Source organism: Saccopteryx bilineata, chromosome 3 (genome assembly GCF_036850765.1).
Source record: "Saccopteryx bilineata isolate mSacBil1 chromosome 3, mSacBil1_pri_phased_curated, whole genome shotgun sequence".
Lineage (NCBI taxonomy): Eukaryota > Metazoa > Chordata > Mammalia > Chiroptera > Emballonuridae > Saccopteryx > Saccopteryx bilineata.
Window position 1 is genome coordinate 2,477,616 of NC_089492.1, and position 25,557 is coordinate 2,503,172.

Consider the following 25,557-nt stretch of genomic DNA (forward strand, 5'->3'; position numbering starts at 1 on the left):
TGGAACAGGCCGAGCCCTCCCAGCGTCTTCTGGAGTGGGGCCAGGAAGCCTGTGAACCTGGGGCTGGTGTTCACGTTCACCCCTGTCGCGCTGTGCGCTCCTAGAGGTGTGGTCTGGGAGGTTTGCGGCCGTGGGAACCTGCAGCCGATCCCTGTTCGGATGGCCCCAGGAATTCCTGGTCCATGGTTCTGCTGGCAATTTTGGTGCTTTTCTTTGCAGATGGAAAAGTGGCTTCTGGTGTGGGGGGAGCGGCCAAGAAAATTCAGGACTGTGCGAGCGGTAGTGTCACTCCTGCACGTGGCCATTGTCTCAAATGGCGGTGTCCTCGGATGCCTCGTGTGTCCTTTGGAAGAGCTGTTTTCCCGAGCCACCTCCCTGCCAAGCGTACACAGTTAATGCAGTTTGGCCCAGCTGCTGGGCACCAGCCTGTGATGCGTTCTGCAGGTCCACCCTCTGGCTTAGCACAGCACTCGAGATGGCGTCAGCTGTTTTGGGTCGATTTGAACCCCTGTGTCCCATCGTGTTCTCCGCCTTTTCCTGAGCCACAAGTCTTGGTGGTCAGCCACAGTGTATCTCTGGGGGTGGGTGGGAACCAGAGGCGGTCCTCTGCCTGCTGTCAGGGGGCAGGAAGCCCCTGGGCTGGCAGAAGGCCTTTGGTGTCTATAACCTCTGAGAAAGCAGGCCCACAGAGGCCTCCCCACTTGTCTGGGACAAGTGCACCGGCTGCACTGGTGGTAGGCGTGGCACTGAGGCCCTGATGGACAGGTAGGGGATAGTTTGGAGGTTGCCACCTATAACTCTGACCCTCAGTGTTTTGTTTTTTGGGGTGTTTTTTTTTTTTTTGTATTTTTCTGAAGTAAGAAATGGGAAGACAGAGAGACGGACTCTCGCAAGTGCCCGACCGGGATCGACCCGGTATGCCTACCAGGGGGCGATGCTCTGCCCATCTGGGGTGTTGCTCCATTGCAACCAGAGCCATTCTAACGCCTGAGGTAGAGCCATCCTCAGTGCCTGGGCCAACTTTGTTCCAATGGAGCCTTGGCTGCAGGAGGGGAAGAGAGAGACAGAGAGGAAGGAGAGGGGTGGTGGAGAAGCAGATGGGTGCTTCTCCTGTGTGCCCTGACTGGGAATCGAACCCGGGACATCCACACGCCAGGCTGATGCTCTACCGCTGAGCCAGCCAGCCAGGACCCCCAACCCTCAGTGTTTTTTGCTCCAAGAACCCAGGTCACACCTGAGAGCCTCTGGATTCAGACTCAGCCTCATTCAAGTATAGTAATTCATGAAAATCCTACATGGGTGTGAAATTGGGAACTGCGATGATTTATCCGACAGGTGGGCGACTCTTCAAAAATAGTTCTTAACACCTGACCTGTGGTGGTGCAGTGGATAGAGTGTGGACCTGAAACGCTGAGGTCGCCTGTTCAAAGCCCCAGGCTTGCCTGGTCAAGGCACATAGAGGAAGCGTCATTGGTGCTTCCTGCCCCACTCCCCCCCCCCATCTCTCTCACTCACACAGACAGTCATATCCCTCCCCTCCCCCCCTGCCCAACCAAGGTCACAGCAGACTGATCAAAAGAAATGCAAATAAAGAGGGATGTCAGGTGTGAGATGTCATGTTTGGTTTCTGACCTGTCCTTGACTTTTTTTTGTGTGTGTATTTTTCTGAAGTTGGAAACAGGGAGGCAGTCAGACAGACTCCTGCATGTGCCCACCAGGGGATGATGCTCTGCCCATCTGGGGTGTTGCTCTGTTGCAACCAGAGCCATTCTAGTGCCTGAGGCAGAGGCCACAGAGCCATCCCCAGCACCCAGGCCAACTTTGCTCCAATGGAGCCTTGGCTGCAGGAGGGGAAGAGAGAGACAGAGAGGAAGGAGAGGGGGAGGGGTGGAGAAGCAGATGGGCGCCTCTCCTGTGTGCCCTGGCCGGGAATCGAACCCAGGACTCCTGCACGCCAGGCCGTCGCTCTACCACTGAGCCAACCAGCCAGGGCCTCTGGGGTCTCTTTAATAAGGGCACTAATCCCATTCGTGAGGGCTCCACCTTTGTGACGTCATCAACTCAAAGGCACCAACCACCTCCTGATCCATCACCTTGAGGGATAGGACTCAGCGCATGAATTTGAATTTCGAGAGCAATGCAAACATTCAGACCATAGACCATAGCAGCACTAACTCTCATGGATGTTGAGCTGTGTGTTTGGGGAACACCACAAAATTATATACCTAGCCTGACCAGACGGTGGCGCAGTAGATAGAGCGTTGGACTGGGATGCGGAGTACCCAGGTTCAAGACCTCGAGGTCGCCAGCTTGAGCTCACCACAAAACAAAGCAAAGCTCACCAGCTTGGACCCAAGGTCGCTGGCTCGAGCAAGGGGTTACTCGGTCTGCTGAAGGCCCATGGTCAAGGCACATAGGAGAAAGCAGTCAATGAACAATTAAGGTGTCTCAATGAAAAACTGATGATTGATGTGTCTCATCTCTCTCCATTCCTGTCTGTCCTTATCTATCCGTCTCTCTGAAGGTCAAAATTATATACCTAATTAAGTTTATGTTGTTAATTTTGGATTTCTTTAGCCCACATCTCCTAGACTAGAGATGTGGACAGAGGAAGCCAGCCTGGGTTTCTGCAGGTAACACAATACCTAGAGGAAGGGAGGTTCATGATAATTTCAGGTATTAGAAAGTTTTCAAATAAGTAACATTCAAGTATGACTGCCTCTTAATTTCATTCTTATTGAAATGTTTTGATCACGTCTATTTTTTACTGTAGAGACACAACATATTTTAGTCCACAGCAAAATTGTGCATAAAGTACAGAGATTTTAGGCCCTGGCCAGTTAACTCAGTCAATTAAGAGCATTGTCCTGCAACAACAAGGTTGTGGGTTCGATCCCTGGTCAGGGCACACTTGGGAAGCAACCAAAAAAATGCACGACTTAAGTGGAACAACAAATGCTTCCCTCCCCCTCCCCCCTCTCTCTCCCTCCTTCTCTAAAACTCAGTAAAAAAAATTAAGCTCAGTGGGTTGGAGCGTTGCCCTGGAGTAGGGAGGTTGCCAGTTCAATTCCCCCGTCAGGGCACACACAGAAGCAGCTCGATGTTCCTGTCTCTCTCTCTCTCCCTGCCTTTCTCAAAAAGAAAACCCCAAAACAAAACCAACAATGGAGATTTCCCATATATCACACCCCCCATCTTCACACATGCACAGCGTCTCCTTTGTTATCATTCCCACCAGAGTGACAAGTTTGTTACAGCAGGTGAACCTACTTTAATACATTGTAGCCACCCAGGGTCTATAGTTTGGTTTCTAGCCTGGGTTTGGACAAATGTATGATAACATGTGTCCATGTTATCCATAATAGTTTATTATCACTGTCACACAGAGTGTTTTCACTGCCCTAACATCTTCTCGATTACCTCCTCATCTTCCCCAACACCCCTAGCAATACATCTCTTTACTGTCCCCATAGTGTGGCCTTTTCTGAAATTTGATATAGTTGCAGTCACAGTGTAGTAGAGCCTTTTCAGATTGGCTTATTTCACTTAGTCACATGCATTTAAGGTTCCTAGGTTTTTCTCGGCTTATAATAGCTCATTTCTTTCTAATGCTGAATAATGTTCCATTGTCTGGATGGACCACAGTTTATCCGTCACCTACTGAAGGGCATCTTGGTTGCTTCCAAGTTTTGGTGAATAAAGAAAGCTGCTATAAGCATTAGTGTGCAGGTTTTCATGTAGACATAAGTTTTCTGTTCCTGTGGATAAATAGCAAAGGGCACAATGGCTGGATTGTAGAGAGAGAGGATTTTAGTGTTGTACGTCAGTGGTCCCTAACCTTTTTTGAGCCACAGACCGGTTTAATGTCAGAAAATATTTTCACGGACCGGCCTTTAGGGTGGGACGGATAAATGTATCACATGACCGAGACAAGCGGCAAGAGTGAGTCTTAGACGGATGTAACAGAGGGAATCTGGTCATTTTTTAAAAATAAAACATCGTTCAGACTTAACTATAAATAAAATGGAAATAATGTAAGTTATTTATTATTTCTCTGTGGACTGGTACCAAATGGCCCACGGACCGGTACGGGTTTGCGGCCCGGGGGTTGGGGACCACTGTTGTAGGGGACCGCCAAGCTGTTCCCCCAGAGCGCTGTGGCATTGTGCATGCCCACCAGCAGTGACTTGAGTCCTGTCGCTTCCTGTCCTCCGGCACCTGGTGCAGTCAGTGTTCTGGGTTCAGGCCATCCTACCAGGTGTGCCGTGTGCCTCCTGTGTGAGTGCATTCCCTGAGGCAGGAGATGTGGAGCTTCTCCCGTGTGCTTTTCTGCCGCCTGCTCTTCTTTGCTGAGGTGGCCAAGTATATTTGCCCATTTTTTGAGTTGCTTATTTTCTCTTTTTTTCTTTCTTTCTTTCTCTCTCCCTCCCTCCCTCCCTTCCTCCTTCCCTTCTTCCCTCCCTCCCTCCCTCCCTCCCTCCCTCCCTCCCTCTCTCTTTCTTTCATTCTTCCTTTTTTCTTTTTTCTATAATTCGGGTAACAGTCCTTTATCAGGTGTGTCTTTGCAAATATTTCTCCCAGCGTGTGGCTCATCCTGTCATTCTCATGACACATTGGTTTGATTTTGGTGATCAGTGGGATTTCTTAAATGAGTTCAGGAAATAATGTTAGAAACAGGTTTGACAGAATACTTTTTCTTCATTCCTATCAAGGGTGCTTGAAACTTGCTTGGTTTGATGTTACGTCTTTTTATTGGTCTAAAAGCTGATCTTTATTACCTGCTGCTGTGTGTCTGGTTCTCTGGCCTCTGTGTTATCTCTGAGTCAGTTTTCTCTGCCATGGTTCTCTGGAGAGAGTGCTAGTAGCTATTAGACAGGTTTAATAGTTAATATACATTTTTTCAGTTATAGTTTTACATTTAATATTATTATTATTTTGGGAGGAAGGGAGAGTAAGAAGCATCAATTCATAGTTGCATCTCGTTAGTTGTGTATTGATTGCTTTCTCATGTGCCTTGACCAGGGTGCTCAAGTTGAGCCAGTGACCCCTTGCTGAAGCCAGTGACCTTTGGGCTCAAGCTGACGGTTTTTGGGACCGTGTTGATAATCCTGTGCTCAAGCTGGCAAGCCTGCACTCAAGTCTCTACCTCGAGGTTTCAAATGCTGGTGACTTCAGCATTCCAGGTTGATGCTCTGTCCACTGTGCCACCACCGGTCAGGTGATATTTTGATAGTTAACAGTTGATGCCGTTTTAGAAACTTGTTTGAGGGTGGGCTGCCTGGTTTCAGTGGTGGGTGTGTAAAGCAAGCCGCGTTGCTGCACAGCAGCCCCCGTGAGCATTTGCATCACGCCCATGGCGTGTGACTGTGTGTGCGTGTGTCACGCGTGCACGTGCTCAGGGCGTGCTTAAGTCACAGCGTGAGCATGTGTCCCCTCCCTACCGATCACCTTCCCAGGAGAGCTGATCGCCGAATGCCGTCATCGTCTCCCATCGGCCGCTGTGGTTCTTGGGGGGTCTGGAACTTGACCTGGGCTTGGGGTGCCCGTCAGAAAGGGCTCTGCAGTCAACCTTCAGTGACGTCCCGTGTGCAGCCGGCTTTCCACATGGCGAATTGTAGGAAGTCATATGTTTTGGCATCACTTACCCTTAAATTAGAAACAGGACAATAGAGGAAGTTGTTGATTGGAACAATTGTAGTTTCACTTATCTAAGTGCATCTGCGAATCCTGACCAGATTGCTGTCGCTGAGCACCGGACAGCTGGGAACTGTTTCTCTGCGAGGGGAAAGCCATTCTTAAAAGTTTATCTGGTCTTCTAGAAGGTACTCCCGGACTAGGGGACAGCTTAAACTTTCTCCCGCTTTTCAACAATGCGGGCGGCTCTCGGGAGTCCAGGACTGCCTGTGCTGGCGGGAAGGAGCAGGCCGGCCACCACCGGCTGCCTCACTGGGCCATCACGCTCCCGGGCGGCACTTCTGATCCCGCACGTCAGCAGAGAACATGCTAATGCTTTCAGGTATTATAGTTAATGCTCCGGGGTTTGTGTAGAATACTTACTTACAGGTATTATAGTTAATGCTCCGGGGTTTGTGTAGAATACTTACTTACAGGTATTATAGTTAATGCTCCGGGGTTTATGTAGAATACTTACTTACAGGTATTATAGTTAATGCTCCGGGGTTTGTGTAGAATACTTACTTACAGGTATTATAGTTAATGCTCCGGGGTTTGTGTAGAATACTTACTTACAGGTATTATAGTTAATGCTCCGGGGTTTGTGTAGAATACTTACTTACAGGTATTATAGTTAATGCTCCGGGGTTTGTGTAGAATACTTACTTACAGGTATTATAGTTAATGCTCCGGGGTTTGTGTAGAATACTTACTTACAGGTATTATAGTTAATGCTCCGGGGTTTGTGTAGAATACTTACTTACAGGTATTATAGTTAATGCTCCGGGGTTTGTGTAGAATACTTACTTACAGGTATTATAGTTAATGCTCCGGGGTTTATGTAGAATACTTACTTACAGGTATTATAGTTAATGCTCCGGGGTTTATGTAGAATACTTACTTACAGGTATTATAGTTAATGCTCCGGGGTTTGTGTAGAATACTTACTTACAGGTATTATAGTTAATGCTCCGGGGTTTGTGTAGAATACTTACTTACAGGTATTATAGTTAATGCTCCGGGGTTTGTGTAGAATACTTACTTACAGGTATTATAGTTAATGCTCCGGGGTTTGTGTAGAATACTTACTTACAGGTATTATAGTTAATGCTCCGGGGTTTGTGTAGAATACTTACTTACAGGTATTATAGTTAATGCTCCGGGGTTTGTGTAGAATACTTACAGGTATTATAGTTAATGCTCCGGGGTTTGTGTAGAATACTTACTTACAGGTATTATAGTTAATGCTCCGGGGTTTGTGTAGAATACTTACTTACAGGTATTATAGTTAATGCTCCGGGGTTTATGTAGAATACTTACTTACAGGTATTATAGTTAATGCTCCGGGGTTTGTGTAGAATACTTACTTACAGGTATTATAGTTAATGCTCCGGGGTTTGTGTAGAATACTTACAGGTATTATAGTTAATGCTCCGGGGTTTGTGTAGAATACTTACAGGTATTATAGTTAATGCTCCGGGGTTTGTGTAGAATACTTACTTACAGGTATTATAGTTAATGCTCCGGGGTTTGTGTAGAATACTTACTTACAGGTATTATAGTTAATGCTCCGGGGTTTGTGTAGAATACTTACTTACAGGTATTATAGTTAATGCTCCGGGGTTTGTGTAGAATACTTACTTACAGGTATTATAGTTAATGCTCCGGGGTTTGTGTAGAATACTTACTTACAGGTATTATAGTTAATGCTCCGGGGTTTGTGTAGAATACTTACTTACAGGTATTATAGTTAATGCTCCGGGGTTTGTGTAGAATACTTACTTACAGGTATTATAGTTAATGCTCCGGGGTTTGTGTAGAATACTTACTTACAGGTATTATAGTTAATGCTCCGGGGTTTGTGTAGAATACTTACTTACAGGTATTATAGTTAATGCTCCGGGGTTTGTGTAGAATACTTACTTACAGGTATTATAGTTAATGCTCCGGGGTTTATGTAGAATACTTACTTACAGGTATTATAGTTAATGCTCCGGGGTTTGTGTAGAATACTTACTTATAGGTATTATAGTTAATGCTCCGGGGTTTGTGTAGAATACTTACTTACAGGTATTATAGTTAATGCTCCGGGGTTTATGTAGAATACTTACTTACAGGTATTATAGTTAATGCTCCGGGGTTTATGTAGAATACTTACTTACAGGTATTATAGTTAATGCTCTGGGGTTTGTGTAGAATACTTACTTACAGGTATTATAGTTAATGCTCCGGGGTTTGTGTAGAATACTTACTTACAGGTATTATAGTTAATGCTCCGGGGTTTGTGTAGAATACTTACTTACAGGTATTATAGTTAATGCTCTAGGGTTTGTGTAGAATACTTACTTACAGGTATTATAGTTAATGCTCCGGGGTTTGTGTAGAATACGTACTTACAGTTTGCATGCTGTAGGATTAATTCATGGATATCATTTTTTGGGTGATAAACCTGGCTTTAATGGTATCCGATTGTCCCCTAAATATGAGGACACTGGGCAGCCAGGCACTGGCTGATGGAAGAGCAGCCACAGCCCCGCCCCTGCGGGCTCCTTCCCCCTCCTCGCGAAGCCTCCCCTCCCTCTCCCTGGCTCCCCGAGGTGAAGAGGTGAAGGGCCCGGAGACAGAGGCTGGAGACAGAGTCCGGGAGGTGCTGTGAGGGGAAGGGTGTCAGACTCCTTTCCCGGGTCTCTGTGGGTCTCTGTGTCCCGGGGAGTGGGCTCCTGTGCCACCTGGGCCCTTGCTCTGTGCCCTGACCAACTACTGTGCGATGGGACCCCGGTCCAGCCGCTGAGGCATTGAAGGATCGAGTCCCACACAGGGTGCCTGTCCGTGTAGATCAGGGGTCCCCAAACTATGGCCCGCGGGCCGCATGCGGCCCCCTGAGGCCATTTATCTGGCCCCCGCCGCACTTCCGGAGGGGGCACCTCTTTCATTGGTGGTCAGTGAGAGGAGCACATTGACCATCTCATTAGCCAAAAGCTGGCCCATAGTTCCCATTGAAATACTGGTCAGTTTGTTGATTTAAATTTACTTGTTCTTTATTTTAAATATTGTATTTGTTCCCATTTTGTTTTTTTACTTTAAGATATGTGCAGTGTGCATAGGGATTTGTTCATAGTTTTTTTTATAGTCCGGCCCTCCAACGGTGTGAGGGACAGTGAACTGGCCCCCTGTGTAAAAAGTTTGGGGACCCCTGGTGTAGAGCATAGCCTCCAGGAAGCTGACCTGGAACTGGCCGCCTTCTGGTAATTGTTAATGGAGTTGTTGTTAGGTTGGGTATCGTTTTTTGTCCTTCTCAGACAATTAAACATTTAGGTTATCAACTTAAAATGGATCAGTAGCCTTAATTAGATGGGAAGAGACACAGAAGACTGTCCAGGGTGTCAGAAGAGTTCCACATCTTGATATAAATTAGCAAAAACTGACTGAAGGATACATGCTCACTGTATGTAAATTTTATCTGAGTAACCACTTACTTTATGCATGCAAATCAAACGGCTGAAAATACAGGAGGAGAGAAAGTCCCAATTACTGTGGTCACCAAAGAGATATAGAATTAGGCAGAAACTTGAGAAATGAGCAAACCCTGGAAAAGACCTACCTGTGAAGGTCTCCGGGAAGGCAGGCGCCCACTCGGTCTGCACAGCCCGGGGGTGGGGGGCTGTTCTCCCTCCCCAACAGAGAGTTAACTGAAGCCCAATAAAAATACCAGCCAAGCTTCTCTTCCCCAGAGCTAGTCAGGCTCTGGAATGAAGTGCTTGCTGATGCACCTGTGAGGATACTAGGAGAGGGCCCACCGAGGCAGCAGCAGGGCCTGACCTCCTTGGATGTGCCCATGCTTACAGCGCTGGTGTGGGATGCGGGCAGGCCGCCCTCGAGAGCAGTGGACAGCTGAGAAGCAGACCCAAGTGTGCCTGCAAGTGTGATCCACGACAAGGGAGGGCCCTCAGAGTGCCGGGGATGCACTGAGAAAGGGACAGTGAGACGGCTGGCTGGCTGCGGGAACAGGCGGCAGCAGCTTCTGACCCCCAGCCTCATACACAGTGTGGTTCAGGGTGCCGGGGATGCCCTGAGAAAGGGACAGTGAGACGGCTGGCTGGCTGCGGGAACAGGCGGCAGCGGCTCTGACCCCCAGCCTCATACACAGTGTGGTTCAGGGTGCCGGGGATGCCCTGAGAAAGGGACAGTGAGACGGCTGGCTGGCTGCGGGAACAGGCGGCAGCAGCTTCTGACCCCCAGCCTCATACACAGTGTGGTTCAGGGTGCCGGGGATGCCCTGAGAAAGGGACAGTGAGACGGCTGGCTGGCTGCGGGAACAGGCGGCAGCAGTTTCTGACCCCCAGCCTCATACACAGTGTGGTTCAGGGTGCCGGGGATGCCCTGAGAAAGGGACAGTGAGACGGCTGGCTGGCTGCGGGAACAGGCGGCAGCAGCTTCTGACCCCCAGCCTCATACACAGTGTGGTTCAGGGTGCCGGGGATGCCCTGAGAAAGGGACAGTGAGACGGCTGGCTGGCTGCGGGAACAGGCGGCAGCGGCTTCTGACCCCCAGCCTCATACACAGTGTGGTTCAGGGTGCCGGGGATGCCCTGAGAAAGGGACAGTGAGACGGCTGGCTGGCTGCGGGAACAGGCGGCAGCGGCTTCTGACCCCCAGCCTCATACACAGTGTGGTTCAGGGTGCCGGGGATGCACTGAGAAAGGGACAGTGAGACGGCTGGCTGGCTGCGGGAACAGGCGGCAGCGGCTCTGACCCCCAGCCTCATACACAGTGTGGTTCAGGGTGCCGGGGATGCACTGAGAAAGGGACAGTGAGACGGCTGGCTGGCTGCGGGAACAGGCGGCAGCGGCTCTGACCCCCAGCCTCATACACAGTGTGGTTCAGGGGCCTGAAACATTTCTGCTAGACTTTCACTGGCACTGACGGCGACTGGACGTGGGTGCCGTCTGCGTGTGCAGCGTCTTTGTGGACCCAGGGTCCTGTCCTGTCCATGCGCCAGAATTGGATGGCACACTTGCCATGGGTACCGACCCAGGACCCATCCTTCTGCCATGGCTTTCTAACAGAAATGCCCCCTGGGTCACCACAGTCGTCTGTTCTTGCCCCTCCCCAGCTCCACAACTTACGTCCTTAGGCAGCCAACTTCTTGGTGATTTGACCTGATTTCTTTTTTTTTTTAATTTTTATTTATTTATTTATTTTTTACAGAGAAAGAGAGTGAGTCAGAGAGAGGGACAGACAGACAGGAACGGAGAGAGATGAGAAGCATCAATTATTAGTTTTTCATTGCACATTGCAACATCTTAGTTGTTCATTGACCACTTTCTCATATGTGCCTTGACTGTGGGCCTTCGGCAGACTGAGTAACCCCTTGCTGGAGCCAGCGACCTTGGGTTCAAGCTGATGGGCTTTTGCTTAAACCAGATGAGCCTGAGCCTGCGTTCAAGCTGGCGAGCTCGGGGTCTCGAACCTGGGTCCTCTGCATCCCAGTCCGACGCTCTATCCACTGCACTACCGCCCGGTCAGGTGATTTGACCTGATTTCTAAGTGAATGATGCTTCAGGTTGATTTCAAAATGATTTTGTGGCATCCCTGAAATATGTGTCAAGTTCCCAGGGCTATGCAGAGAGGAGTGTTTGGTCCCAGTGGCCCTGCCAGGTGACGGGGGCTAATGAGCATTGGGTGTGACCTTCCAGGGCCTTGATCCTAAATGAGGTCGTGTGTCAGTGTGCATCTCTGAGGAAACCGGTGGTTGCTAAGCACAAGTTGTTCAGCCTCATTTAAATTACTGTTTGGAAAGTTCCCTCAATGCTTTTAAAAAGCTGAGCTGCTCTTGGAAAGTTTGACAACTGTGGTGTTCCCACACTCACTTGAGAAAGCTGCTGGCTAAGTTCATGGAGCCAGGAGACACACGGGAGACCCTGCTTACTCACCACTGCTGCTGATGCTAACGGTAGTTGTCATTTTCGTCAGTATAGACGACAGTGAAGCTACCTGGGTAGAATCCATTCCCCGGGTCACTGTGTTTGTGCTGCTAGAGGGAGGGAAACCAGCTGTTAATGCCCAGACGCCTGGACAGGCAGATAAACCCCACACCACGGGCACACCATTGCACGAGAACTTCCAGGAGGCTTGAACCTGGTGGCTGGCACCCATGTCACCAGGGTGTGACTGTCTTCAAGACTGCTGACGGGGGTGGGGGCGGCTTTCCAGTATAGACAGCCCCCAGTGAGTACTGATCGTTGTCACCCATTCATTCATTCTTTCAGTGACCTCCCCGGGCCTGGTGCGGGCTGGCACAGTGGAGTCTGAGAAAAAAAGGTGAAGGCTGGTTGGTGGCAGTGCCCAGGATGTGTCTCACTGGCCCAGGCAGCCTGGGTCACCTAAGGACAGGAGCTGTGAGAGCCTTGGACAGGGAGGGAGGGAGGGATTGTCGGAGTTCCACAGGAAGGGCTGAGCCTCAAGGAGAGACCCTGAAGGTGGGGGCGGGGGAGACTGAAGGACCAGAGGACAGCTGGTGTCCCGCCCTGGAGGGTGGGAAGCCTTCCCTCGACCACCCACAAGCAGCAGCAGGACAGGGACTGGACCTCGGCCGAGCCCCCAGCAGACTGCAGCCCTGTCCCAGGAGGACTTGAGAGGTGTGTTCCGACCCCTGGCAGGCTCTCCTCTTTGAGGCGACCACATGTGTGGCCAAGATTAGAGTGGGACCTGTGTGTGCTGCCTGACTGACTCAGCAGGATTCCAGGTGTAAACCAGAGTGCTCACGGGTTAGGTGGCTGTGAGGGCTGTTCAGGGGCTTCACAGCCCTGACTGTGGGGGCAACGGCAGGCGATTGGACCCTCGGCCTCGTGATGGGCACTGCGCACAGACCGCCGGGTGCTCACTTTCCTCCTTGTCACCCGTGTTCCTGTCTGGGCTGAACCACGTGTAGAGGTTGGATAGTGTTGACCTATAACTCAGATGTGCCAGCTTGCACTGACAGGTCTGTGCCCACCTCAAACTTTTCTCAGCACAGGCGTCCTGCTTAGGACACTGGCTGAGTCCTTAGAGCTGTCAGCACGTGTCACCAAGGCTGTGGTTGAGCCCAGCGTCTGAACGGGTGGTGTGGCGGCCATGGCCGCCTTCTGGGGGTGTCTCAATGCCTAGTGGTTCCTGCCCTACCTTCTCTGTGAAAAGCCAAGACGTGTCACTGCCTGTGGACCCTTGTCCCTGTTACATACCTGGCCCTGGGGACTGCCACTTCCTTCTTAAAAACAAAGAGGTTGTAAGGTTGACTTTGCAATGTCTGGTGTAGCTGATTGATTCAAAATGTAATGCTCAAGGGCTTCAGCATTCTTAAAGAAAACTTTTATAAAGTCACCTTAGGTCAGAGTTTCTCAGCTCGGGCACAGCTGGCATTCAGGCCTGTCACTGGTGTGTGGTGCCCGTGCTCTGTAGGAGGCTGCGCGGCTCCCTGCCCCACCCGCAGGGTGCCGTTGACCTCGGCCAAGTTGTGACAGCCAGTGTCTCCAGACATCGCTCTGTTGTCCTCTGCCCCGCTGCTGGCAGCCTCTCCTTCCTGGTCCCAGTCTGTCCCCAGGCCCCAGCCCCTCCACCCCGGGTCCTGTCACAGCACGTCCAGGCCTGAGGCCACGTCCTCGTCCCCAGAGCCAGTGACTGTCACTGGGAGGAGTTCTGAGCTCTTTCTGTCCACTCCTTTCCTCTGGTGTGGCTTCCCTTTGTCCCTGTCTGTTCTCCCCAGGACTACACTCCATGGAAGAAAGTGTTTCTCTAGAAATTAGGGTTTGTTTCTTCTGCAGGTGACCCAGCGTGAGCCGCGGAGCACCGGGGCGGCCAGGGCCCAGGTCTCCTGCGTGGCCGCGGCCCTGCTCCCAGGGTGGCCCCTGACTGCTGGGTGGTTTCTCTCTTGCAGAACAGCCAGTCACTCGATGGGGAGCAGCGGCGGAGCCCCTTCCTGTGTCGCCGTCCCTCCTCTCTGCAGCCCGAGAAGCCGCGTCAGCACCTCCTCGGTCATGATGATGACGCTGGTGTTAACTGAATGGCAATCATGGATTTTTAACTCTAATTCACAGTAATCCCACAAGCCATGTGTCAAAAATCCAACCAAAAATCGCTTTGTTTTGCTGCGAGCCACATCTGATTGTGAAGAGTTGTACAAAGAGGAATATAAGTATTACTTGCCGGGAAACGCAGCGGAAGCAGGAAGAGAAGATGTCTTAATTTATCCTTAAAGCTATATGATAGTATTATTTATATAGCTATATGATAGTGTTATTTATATAGATAGAGTGAAGAAGTTTATATATATTTTCGGTGGTGATGAGAATGGCCCCGCAGAACACCGACTCGGAGTCTATGCAAGTTCAGGAGCTGCCGGTGCCCCTGCCCGCGCTGCAGAAGCCCGCCAGCGCCGAGCCGCGGGACGAGACCGTCAGCGAGGGCTCCATCGACCGCATCCCTGTGCGCCTGTGGGTCATGCACGGGGCCGTGATGTTCGGCAGGGAGTTCTGTTACGCCATGGAGACGGCCCTGGTCACGCCTATTTTGCTGCAGATTGGTAAGTGCTGCCCGCAACGCGGAGCCCTCTGCCAGCTCGGCACATGGAGCCCGGAACGCGGGCTGGGAGTGTGCGCAGAGACCGCGTCCTGGTCCCCCTGCCTTCAGCCGCTCTGACCACTCCTGTCTGACCCTGGGCGGGGGAGGGGATGGCCCGCCGGTGTCGACATGAACTAGGGGGTGTAGGCACCCCTCTCCCATAGTACCTCCCAGCACGTCCAGCCCTCCTGGTCACGGGCACCAGCGGTACTGTCCTTAGCAGCCGGGGGCCTTCCTGCATCTCACACTCAGGTTCCTTCCCTGTCCAGTGTGGGTCATCTCAGACCAGCCGTGGTAGGAAGGGCTGCCCAAAGGGGCAGCTGGTGTGGAAGGCACTGACCAGCACGTGACTGGGACTCTGATGGCATTGCTGATGTTGATTCAAGTGTATTCATGGTGGGGCCTCTGGTGCCCGAAGGACAGTGTTTCTGGAAGCCCTGGCATTCACACGCACACACGGGGTGGCGTCCCGGTCCTTGCTGAGCGCTCGCATCCCTAGCCCTGGCGCTCACACGCACACACACACGGGGTGGCGTCCCGGTCCTTGCTGAGCGCTCGCATCCCTAGCCCTGGCGCTCACACACACACACACACGGGGTGGCGTCCCGGTCCTTGCTGAGCGCTCTCATCCCTAGCCCTGGCGCTCACATCACACACGGGGTGGCGTCCCGGTCCTTGCTGAGCGCTCGCATCCCTAGCCCTGGCGCTCACACGCACACACACACGGGGTGGCGTCCTGGTCCTTGCTGAGCGCTCGCATCCCTAGCCCTGGCGCTCACACGCACACACACACGGGGTGGCGTCCTGGTCCTTGCTGAGCGCTCGCATCCCTAGCCCTGGCGCTCACATCACACACGGGGTGGCGTCCCGGTCCTTGCTGAGCGCTCGCATCCCTAGCCCTGGCGCTCACACGCACACACACACGGGGTGGCGTCCTGGTCCTTGCTGAGCGCTCGCATCCCTAGCCCTGGCGCTCACATCACACACGGGGTGGCGTCCCGGTCCTTGCTGAGCGCTCGCATCCCTCCAGGTTACCTTGGGCCCAAAGAATTTTGTCATTTCCCTGTTGCAGTGCTCAGCAAACCATGGCTCACGAGCCACATGCGGCTCTTTGGCCCCTTGAGTGTGGCTCAAGGGCCAGCTTAGGAGTACCCTAAGTTAATAACAATGTACCTACCTATATAGTTTAAGTTTTAAAAATTTGGCTCTCAAAAGAAATTTTGATTGTTGTACTGTTGATACTCGGCTCTGTTGACTAATGAGTTTGCCGACCACTGGCTAGGGAAGTTTAAAAATCTGGAATTCTCTAATTGAGAAGAACTTTGAGGAAGGGTCTGAGCCATTTAGAAGCACAGATTCACTCTAGAATTTCACATGTGCTTGGAAAGGTATTTCTGAAGTCTACTTATCTTGGTTGCTTTAGGAGTGTTCCTTTCTCCAAACATAATGAAGTGTCCAGTGGGCGTTACCTGGGCCCTGCTCTGTGGGTCAGTTAAGAGTGCGGATCTGCAAACATGTTCCCTCCACTGGGAACGGCTGAGGCCCTGGGCTGTCCGACAGCAGGTTCCGTCTCCGGCACAGGGTGGCTGACCTCTGCAAATAGCACTTGTGCGCGTGATTTTGACCACATAGTTGTTCTTAGATGAAGTCCAGATAACAAAAGTCCAGTTTATTTCTCAGGGTTGGACTCATAAGGGCAACATGGTGAGCAAAATATTTTGATGTGAGTCATAACTTTAGCAAGTAGTCTGCCATGCCCAGTGGTCAGAGTCCCCTCCTGGGCGACTGTGCTGATGACCGAGGCTGGCACTGGAGTGGTGATACTCCCACGCTCAGTGCGCAGTTTGAGCTGCTTGACAGATGGCTGCAAGTGTGGGCCCACCACCCCAGAATGCACTCACACCCAGAGGCTCACTGTAGCCCTCACACCAGCGCCCCCCACCCCCCCAGCCACCCCAGCCTGGCCCTGCCCTAGTGGGGCCCCTCCTGGAATTCCGTAGGAACAGAAGCACACATATGGAGTCTGGTGTCTGACTCGGCCGGGTGCCTTGGTGTGGTCATTCCTCACCCAGGAGTCACTGGGTAGTGCCTACTCAGAGTCCTGAATGGACACACCCCTTTGTCTAGCCGCTCATCTGCTGAGCGAGGTCTGGGGGCTGTTGTAAATAAAGCTGCTCTGAGCATTCGCCCACAAGTCTGTGTGCGGGTGTCATTGTCTCCTGGGAGTGGGACTGCTGGGCCACGTGCTGAGGGCAGTCTGCCTTCTGTCAGAGTGGTCCCTCCAGTGGCGTGAGCACTCGAGTCCTGTTCCTCCTGCCCTGGGCGACTCCCTAGTGCAGCCATAGGCCATCCATCCCCTGGGCTCTGCCTTTGCAGAGGGCCCCTGAGGGACCTGAAAGTCCCCTTGGGTGTGGTACCCTCGGGGGTCCCGGGAACCAGTGTCCCACGCCGACTGAGGGACCGCTGTCCTGATGCTAACAGTGTCTTTCCCTGCTCTTATTGGGCTCGTCACAGCGTCTTAGCTGAAGTGTGTTCTGGGTGTTGGCAGATGTTTTAATCAGCGACAAGATTCTTTGTACATTCTTCATTAAAGCCCTTTATCAGATAATACGTTTGCAAGTGTTTTACCCCAATCTGTGGTTTCCCTTTCGGTGACTTAGTAGTTCGTACCTTAAAATCAGAAGTCTTATATTTAGGTGAGATCTGATATGCCATTTTTTTTGTTTTTTGTTTTTTTTTAAACTAAGAAACCTTGGGCCCAAGGTCATGCTGCTTCCTCACGGTTTCCCCAGGTGCATCACTGCTGTGGTCCCACCTGTAGGGCTGCATCCACGTTGAGCTAGTTTTTGTCCGCACGTCGTCTGTGGAGGAGGGTAAGGCCGGTCTCATCCGCCCCGCCCGCCTCCCCCAGTTGACCTTGGAGCTGAGGTGCCGCTGGACCGCCACCTGTTCCTGCTGGTGTCCTCAGTGTGGGGATTCCCCCGGAGGAGGACTCCCAGGCCCCAGACTCAAATAGTCAAACACAGGAGATCCAAGTAGCACCTCAAAACCTGTGTTTGGGTTTGGTTTGGTCTTGTTAATGCTAAGGTGGGTTCTGGCCCTGCCCCACAGCAGAGGGCACCGGCAGAGCCAGGCTTTTCCCGCCCGCTGCCCAGGGACCGTCCCGTCTGCCCTGAGCCCTTGGAGGGCCAGGGAGGGGCTGCCTGGAGGCTTCTGCAGACCCAGTTCAGCCCTGTGACTGGAGGTGCCAGCCATGGGCGGATGTGTGAGCGTGAGACGTGTGAGCTGCTGGCCGACCTGGCGTCAGGTAGCCAGGACGGGGGAGTGAGGGGTCAGTCTTCAGGAGAGTCTGGGGTGGGAGCAGCCTGCCGTGAGGGGTCAGTCTTCAGGAGAGTCTGGGGGCAGCCTGCCGTGAGGGGTCAGTCTTCAGGAGAGTCTGGGATGGGAGCAGCCTGCCGTGAGGGGTCAGTCTTCAGGAGAGTCTGGGATGGGAGCAGCCTGCCATGAGGGGTCAGTCTTCAGGAGAGTCTGGGGGCAGCCTGCCGTGAGGGGTCAGTCTTCAGGAGAGTCTGGGGTGGGGGCAGCCTGCCGTGAGGGGTCAGTCTTCAGGAGAGTCTGGGGTGGGGGCAGCCTGCCGTGAGGGGTCAGTCTTCAGGAGAGTCTGGGGTGGGAGCAGCCTGCCGTGAGGGGTCAGTCTTCAGGAGAGTCTGGGATGGGAGCAGCCTGCCGTGAGGGGTCAGTCTTCAGGAGAGTCTGGGGGCAGCCTGCCGTGAGGGGTCAGTCTTCAGGAGAGTCTGGGATGGGAGCAGCCTGCCGTGAGGGGTCAGTCTTCAGGAGAGTCTGGGATGGGAGCAGCCTGCCGTGAGGGGTCAGTCTTCAGGAGAGTCTGGGATGGGAGCAGCCTGCCGTGAGGGGTCAGTCTTCAGGAGAGTCTGGGGTGGGGGCAGCCTGCCGTGAGGGGTCAGTCTTCAGGAGAGTCTGGGGTGGGAGCAGCCTGCCGTGAGGGGTCAGTCTTCAGGAGAGTCTGGGGTGGGGGCAGCCTGCCGTGAGGGGTCAGTCTTCAGGAGAGTCTGGGGTGGGAGCAGCCTGCCGTGAGGGGTCAGTCTTCAGGAGAGTCTGGGGTGGGAGCAGCCTGCCGTGAGGGGTCAGTCTTCAGGAGAGTCTGGGGTGGGGGCAGCCTGCCGTGAGGGGTCAGTCTTCAGGAGAGTCTGGGGTGGGGGCAGCCTGCCGTGAGGGGTCAGTCTTCAGGAGAGTCTGGGGGCAGCCTGCCGTGAGGGATCAGTCTTCAGGAGAGTCTGGGGTGGGGGCAGCCTGCCGTGAGGGGTCAGTCTTCAGGAGAGTCTGGGGTGGGGGCAGCCTGCCGTGAGGGGTCAGTCTTCAGGAGAGTCTGGGGTGGGAGCAGCCTGCCGTGAGGGGTCAGTCTTCAGGAGAGTCTGGGATGGGAGCAGCCTGCCGTGAGGGGTCAGTCTTCAGGAGAGTCTGGGGGCAGCCTGCCGTGAGGGGTCAGTCTTCAGGAGAGTCTGGGGTGGGAGCAGCCTGCCGTGAGGGGTCAGTCTTCAGGAGAGTCTGGGATGGGAGCAGCCTGCCATGAGGGGTCAGTCTTCAGGAGAGTCTGGGGTGGGAGCAGCCTGCCGTGAGGGGTCAGTCTTCAGGAGAGTCTGGGATGGGGGCAGCCTGCCATGAGGGGTCAGTCTTCAGGAGAGTCTGGGAGCAGCCTGCCGTGAGGGGTCAGTCTTCAGGAGAGTCTGGGGTGGGGGCAGCCTGCTGTGAGGGGTCAGTCTTCAGGAGAGTCTGGGAGCAGCCTGCCGTGAGGGGTCAGTCTTCAGGAGAGTCTGGGGTGGGGGCAGCCTGCTGTGAGGGGTCAGTCTTCAGGAGAGTCTGGGGGCAGCCTGCCGTGAGGGGTCAGTCTTCAGGAGAGTCTGGGGGCAGCCTGCCGTGAGGGATCAGTCTTCAGGAGAGTCTGGGGTGGGGGCAGCCTGCCGTGAGGGGTCAGTCTTCAGGAGAGTCTGGGATGGGAGCAGCCTGCCATGAGGGGTCAGTCTTCAGGAGAGTCTGGGGTGGGAGCAGCCTGCCGTGAGGGGTCAGTCTTCAGGAGAGTCTGGGATGGGGGCAGCCTGCCATGAGGGGTCAGTCTTCAGGAGAGTCTGGGAGCAGCCTGCCGTGAGGGGTCAGTCTTCAGGAGAGTCTGGGGTGGGAGCAGCCTGCCGTGAGGGGTCAGTCTTCAGGAGAGTCTGGGGGCAGCCTGCCGTGAGGGGTCAGTCTTCAGGAGAGTCTGGGGGCAGCCTGCCGTGAGGGGTCAGTCTTCAGGAGAGTCTGGGGGCAGCCTGCCGTGAGGGGTCAGTCTTCAGGAGAGTCTGGGGTGGGAGCAGCCTGCCGTGAGGGGTCAGTCTTCAGGAGAGTCTGGGGGCAGCCTGCCGTGAGGGGTCAGTCTTCAGGAGAGTCTGGGGGCAGCCTGCCGTGAGGGATCAGTCTTCAGGAGAGTCTGGGGTGGGGGCAGCCTGCCGTGAGGGGTCAGTCTTCAGGAGAGTCTGGGGTGGGGGCAGCCTGCCGTGAGGGGTCAGTCTTCAGGAGAGTCTGGGGGCAGCCTGCCGTGAGGGGTCAGTCTTCAGGAGAGTCTGGGGGCAGCCTGCCCAGCCCCTCGGGCGTGCTTCCTGCTGGCACAGTCTGTCCCCACGGTGTTTCCCTGGGGGAGGAGGCAGCTGGGCGCCCTGCCACACACACGTGTTGTTTTCCTCTGGGTTCCGGAAGTAGCCTCGGGGGAAAAGGAAGATCACATAAAGTAAAAGGACCTGTTGCTGCCCGTGTGAGCGGGGTTAGCACGGAGTCCCTCCTGCCTGGTCGCCGTTGGGACTGCCAAGGCGCCCGAGAATGAACCACGGAGGTGGGAGGCTTACCGTGCGGAAAGTCAGACTTAACCCATCTCATTCCGGAGGGAGGGTGAAGCTTACATTCATTTTGTCTGTGTCAGTTTTGTTTTTTTTAAACGAGACTTTTACTTTTTTTTTTTTTTAACAGAGACAGAGAGAGAGTCAAAGTGAGGGATAGACAGGAACAGACAGGAACGGAGAGATGAGAAGCATCAATCATTAGTTTTTCGTTGCGACACCTTAGTTGTTCATTGATTGCTTTCTCATATGTGCCTTGACCGCGGGCCTTCAGCAGACCGAGTAACCCCCTGCTTGAGCCAGTGACCTTGGGCTCAAGCTGGTGAGCTTTTGCTCAAACCAGATGAGCCTACGCTCAAGCTAGCAACCTCAGGGTCTCGAACCTGGGTCCTCAGCATCCCAGTCCAACGCTCTATTCACTGCGCCACCGCCTGGTCAGGCGACTTTTCCATTTTCTGTTATAGCCTACTGAGAATGTGGGTTCCTGGAATAAGATCTGGTGGAGCTTGACGCGTGCCTCCTCTCCCTGCGGGGATAGCCTCGCCTTAAGAGCCTGCGTGAAGGAGCGTTAGTCGTGCAGCGCCCTGGGTGCAGCTGGCGGGGGCGGCCGGGGGCCGGGCAGGAGGTCCATGACCGGGCTGGCAGCAGCGCTGAGTCCTCCGGATAACCCACACTGTCCTGCTGTCCAGGCTCGGTCCCTCGTCCTCCAGGAGTTCAGGGGACAGCCGGCCCTTGCAGGAACTCTGGGCCTCACCTCTGAGGCCAACTGCCTTCTTGGGCATCTGTCTCCTAGCTGAGCGGTTAAAACCCACCAGGTGGAACACTGGACACCAGTGGTCAGTGAGAGTTCAGAGTACAGGATCATGCTGTAGCCAAAGTGAAAATGCATCTTGTTTCTTTATGTGTATGTGGACAGATGCTCAAAGGGACTCCTTGTCCTGACCCAGCGCGTGGACAGCTGCACCCTCCCAGGTGTGCACAGACGTTGCTGACCAGGACAGCTGCACCCTCCCAGGTGTGCACAGATGTTGCTGACCAGGACAGCTGCACCCTCCCAGGTGTGCACAGACGTTGCTGACCAGGTGTGAGGAACAGTCTCCTGTAGTTTCAGTACCTTTCCAGGAACACCCTTAGTGTGTGAGGACATGGTGAAGAGGGTTCAGTGAAACCCGCTGTCCTTTGTCTAAAGGGACGGGCCCCATGGGAGCCTGTGCAGAGGGTGTTCTTGTTTGGTTCTCATGTTTCGGAAGAGCAGGCCTAGCCGCTCGCTGCCTGCACTGTGTCCTTTGTGCAGGAGGAATTCCTAAAACGCACCTGCCTCATCTCACCCACGTCACTTCATCACAGTGAGCATCTGGGCCTTGTGACCAGGCAGCCACGCCCAGAGGTGAGGGGCGAGTCACCCAGGCGCCCCAGGGCTGGTAGCGGGCCCGTACGGTCTGGACTCGGCCAAGCTGTGGACACCCAGGTCTGCAGGATGCTCACGGCACTTGGGTTGGGAAGGAAGCTGCATCAGGGGTATTTGTTTCCTTTTTAAATGTATTCAGGGAGAGGAGGGGAGGCAGTGAGACAGACTCCCACATGTGCCCGACCAGAATCCACCCAGCAAGCCCACTAGGGGGCGATGCTGTGCCCATCTGGGGCGTTGCTCTGTTGCTCAGCAACCAAGCTCTTATCTCCTGAGGCAGAGGCCATGGAGCCATCCTTAGCTCCCAGGCCAACTCACTCTAATCGAGCCATGGCTGCAGGAAGGGAAGAGAAAGAGGGAGAGAGAAGTGAGAGAGGGAGGGGTGGAGAAGCAGATAGTCACTTCTTCTGTGTGCCCTGACCGGGAATCGAACCTGGAACATCTATACACTGGGCCAGTACTCTATCACTGAACAAACTGGCCAGGGCCTTAAGGGATATTTCAAAGAATAAGGCGGCCACATTGGCCTGAAGAAATGTTGGCTCAGGAAGGTTGGAGGCCTTGTCCCCGAACCCCTGGAAATGGGCAGGTGGCAGAGGTGTGAGCAGTGGCTCTGAGGGCCAGAGCCCAACGGTAGGTGACAGAGGGTCTGGCTTACAACTGACCTGGAGCTGTGACCCAAGCGGAGGCGATGCCCATAGGCCCTCCAGCCCCAGGGCAGGAGGCTTCAAGGCAGGCAGCCCACCCCTAGGCACAGTGGGCAGGGAGGTCCCAGGGCGGCCGATGCTGAGCCCAGCCCTTCCGTGTGCCACCACTCGACAGTGTACAGACCCTTCCCTGCACGGAGGGTCCAGCCCTTCCGTGTGCCACCACTCGACAGTGTACAGACCCTTCCCTGCACGGAGGGAGACCCTTCCCCCACTCTCTTGGCTGAGGACAGGTTGCAGTGTTTGGATTTTGACTCCACGTTTGACTTGTCCATTTTCTTAAGCTCAAAACCAGAGCAGGCGGAGCCACTCTCCTCCAGGTTTCCTCTGTTGTGGTTCTTCCCTGGCCGTGCTCAGACCACTGGATGCACGTGTGAGAATGTCCTGGGGGAATTGACCAGAGGCGCTCTTGGGACGGCTCCCCTGCCCAGTGCTGGGCTCAGCCTGTGGCTTCTTGGTGGCTGTGTGTCCAGGCCGCCACGGGCTCTGCTCCCCACGCCCCGAGTCCTGTGCCTGGTGTCAGAGTCCAGCATCTTCATCCTCCCTGTGCAGGGAGGGTGCTCAGGCTGCCCCAGCTGCGGTGTGAGGGAGGACGGTCCAGCGGTCAGTTGTTCCCGTGTAGAGAGGCTGGGCCCAGGGCCGTCTGCAAGGTGGGGTCACAGCTGGTGGTGCCAGGAAGGACGGAAGGTCAGTGGCCAGAATGGGGGGGGGGCTTAAGATGTCAGACCCAGACGCAGACGGACAGACCCTGCGTGACTGCTCACGGTCGGGTCCCTGGCTGGAGCTCTCGCATCCGTGGAGACAGAAAGCAGGGGTGGGGTGGGAACGGGAGTTGTTCTGGGCGGTCAGTCTGGGAAGGTGAGTTCCAGAGGGTAAATGCACTTAGGGCCACTGAGCTGCGCACTGGGAAAGGTTCTAATTGATAGATGTTAGATTATGTACATTTCTCCACTATTTTTAAAACATGAACAAGTGGAATGGGCTCTGTAGAATGTCCAGCTGAAAACTGGACTTCTTGCTGCATAGAGATTGAGATCTGAGGGTGACCCACGGCCAGGCTGGAGATGGCTGGCTGCCCGCCCTCGTCGCGGAAGAGAGTTCAGGACACACTGGTGTGTGGTCCTTGCCGGGGGTCCTGACGGGCAAGCCCGCGGGGTCGGGGCCGCAGTGCAGGGTGCCTCTGACACGCGTCACACCCCTGCAGACACAAGCAGCGCTGCAGGGGCCAGCGGGGGCTCAGGCCGGCTCCGTCAGAATCTCCTGAATTTTGACAAGAGTGTGTTTGGCTGGAAAGTCTGGGTTTCCCTGTGCTTCAGGTCACTGTTTTTCAGAAACAATGAAAAGTCAGCTAAGGAATTACCATATTTTCCCATGTATAAGATGCACCCTTTTCTGAAAAATTTGGGGTCTAAAAATTGGGTGTGTCTTATACAGTGGTTGTAGACTTTTTTTTTACTTGTTTTTGACAGTGATGAGGAGTTGTATGAATTTTATGATGAATAAAACTTGAGTTTAACAACTTTATGTAATAATATATTTTTTTTCCAATTTTGAGTCCCAGGATTAAGGTGCGTCTTATACATGGGAGCGTTGTGTACACGGGGAAGTACGGTAGTGCCCACTCTTCTTTCGTCAGGCTGTGTGGGTCCTGCCTGCACAGTGCTGGGCGCCAGGCCAGGCGCTGGAGGCGCATGGTGCCCGTGGTGACGAGGACTGGGCGACCACAGCGAGTGTGATGAGGGAAGAGGTCTGGGAGTGGACAGGCGACCACAGGGCCTGGTCCCAGACGCGTGGCTGCTGGTCGGAGGCTGTCTGTAGGCGCGTTGAGGCTGTGGTGTCCTGTGCGAGGAGCTCTGCCTGGCCTAGGATGAAGGCTGTGATTTGTGGTCGGCAGAAGCAGAGGGGGGGACACACAGAATTCCAGCCATTGCCCAGTCTGAGGAAGGTGAGCATGGGGGATAGTGGGGAAAGGACAGAAAGCTGCTCAGCTGGGCACAGGCAATGGGGAGGCTGTGTGAAAGTGGTGTGAGAGATCTGTCCCGTGGTAGGCAGGGATCATATCATAGGAGGCCACTCCAAGGAGGTGATTTACAGGAAAGCTGAGCCATTTTGCCTTTTTCCATCATTACACATATGAACACTGATAAAGCAGCAATGGTGTTTAGAAGCCTTAATAGTTAGAATTGTATTGTGCTACAGCCATTTCAGACTTACTAGGTCATTTTCAAAACTATAGTGTCATTGTCTAGCAGGGTAACTGAAGAAAAAGAGAATATGAACCATACACATACTTGGGTTAAAGGAGACAGAAAAGTATATCAGTTAAGACAATCAGTACAGCGTGTATTTCCATGTGATGGTGATTGCATCATGAAAACACTGTCTTGCACAGAACACGAGTGCACCCACAGGTAAACAGATGTGTCTACGATGCAGTATACGTCATTTGCCACCTTTTTTTTTTTTTTTTTTTTTGTATTTTTCTGAAGCTGGAAACGGGGAGAGACAGACTCCTGCATGTGCCCGACTGGGATCCACCCGGCACGCCCACCAGGGGGCGATGCTCTGCCCCTCCGGGGCGTCGCTCTGTTGCGACCAGAGCCACTCTAGTGCCTGGGGCAGAGGCCAAGGAGCCATCCCCAGCGCCCGGGCCATCTTTGCTCCAATGGAGCCTCGGCTGCGGGAGGGGAAGAGAGAGACAGAGAGGAAGGAGAGGGGGAGGGGTGGAGAAGCAAATGGGCGCCTCTCCTGTGTGCCCTGGCCGGGAATCGAACCCGGGACTTCTGCACGCCGGGCCGACGCTCTACCACTGAGCCAACCAGCCAGGGCATTTGCCGCCTTTTAATGAGTAGATGTGGGTGCCTCTTACAGCTTGCACACTATTTTGGAAACGTCAGCCTAATGTGTTGCGTTGGAAGTCACTGTGTAGAGCTTTCTCTGCAAGTCTAGCTGGAGTCAGATCACAGCATGGGAACCAGGGACACAGCTGACGTTTTCATTCGAGGCGGTCAGGGCTGGACGCGAGAGCAGCCCGGGGGACTCTGTGGATGCCTGTCTGCGTGGTGGCCGAAGAAGGTGGAGGCAGGAAGTGACCAGAGCCACATGCCTGTCTGCGTGGTGGCCGAAGAAGGTGGAGGCAGGAAGTGACCAGAGCCACATGCCTGTCTGCGTGGTGGCCGAAGAAGGTGGAGGCAGGAAGTGACCAGAGCCACATGCCTGTCTGCATGGTGGCCGAAGAAGGTGGAGGCAGGAAGTGACCAGAGCCACGGAGCGTTGGGTGAGGGTGGCAG

At 53.9% G+C, this 25,557-nt stretch overlaps 1 protein-coding gene across 5 annotated transcripts in view; it reads left to right on the top strand.

Moving 5' to 3' along the window:
• Positions 1 to 25,557, top strand: part of SLC45A4 (solute carrier family 45 member 4) — a 78,913-nt gene that overhangs the window by 37,366 nt on the left and 15,990 nt on the right. For all 5 annotated transcript variants that reach the window (XR_010730188.1, XM_066265580.1, XM_066265583.1 and 2 more), the window contains exon 2: positions 13,585 to 14,229. Coding sequence is in view for 4 of the 5 variants with exons in the window: in XM_066265580.1 (XP_066121677.1) it covers positions 13,992 to 14,229 (238 nt within the window). In the remaining variant the exon portion in view is untranslated. The remainder of the gene's footprint in view (positions 1 to 13,584; positions 14,230 to 25,557) is intronic.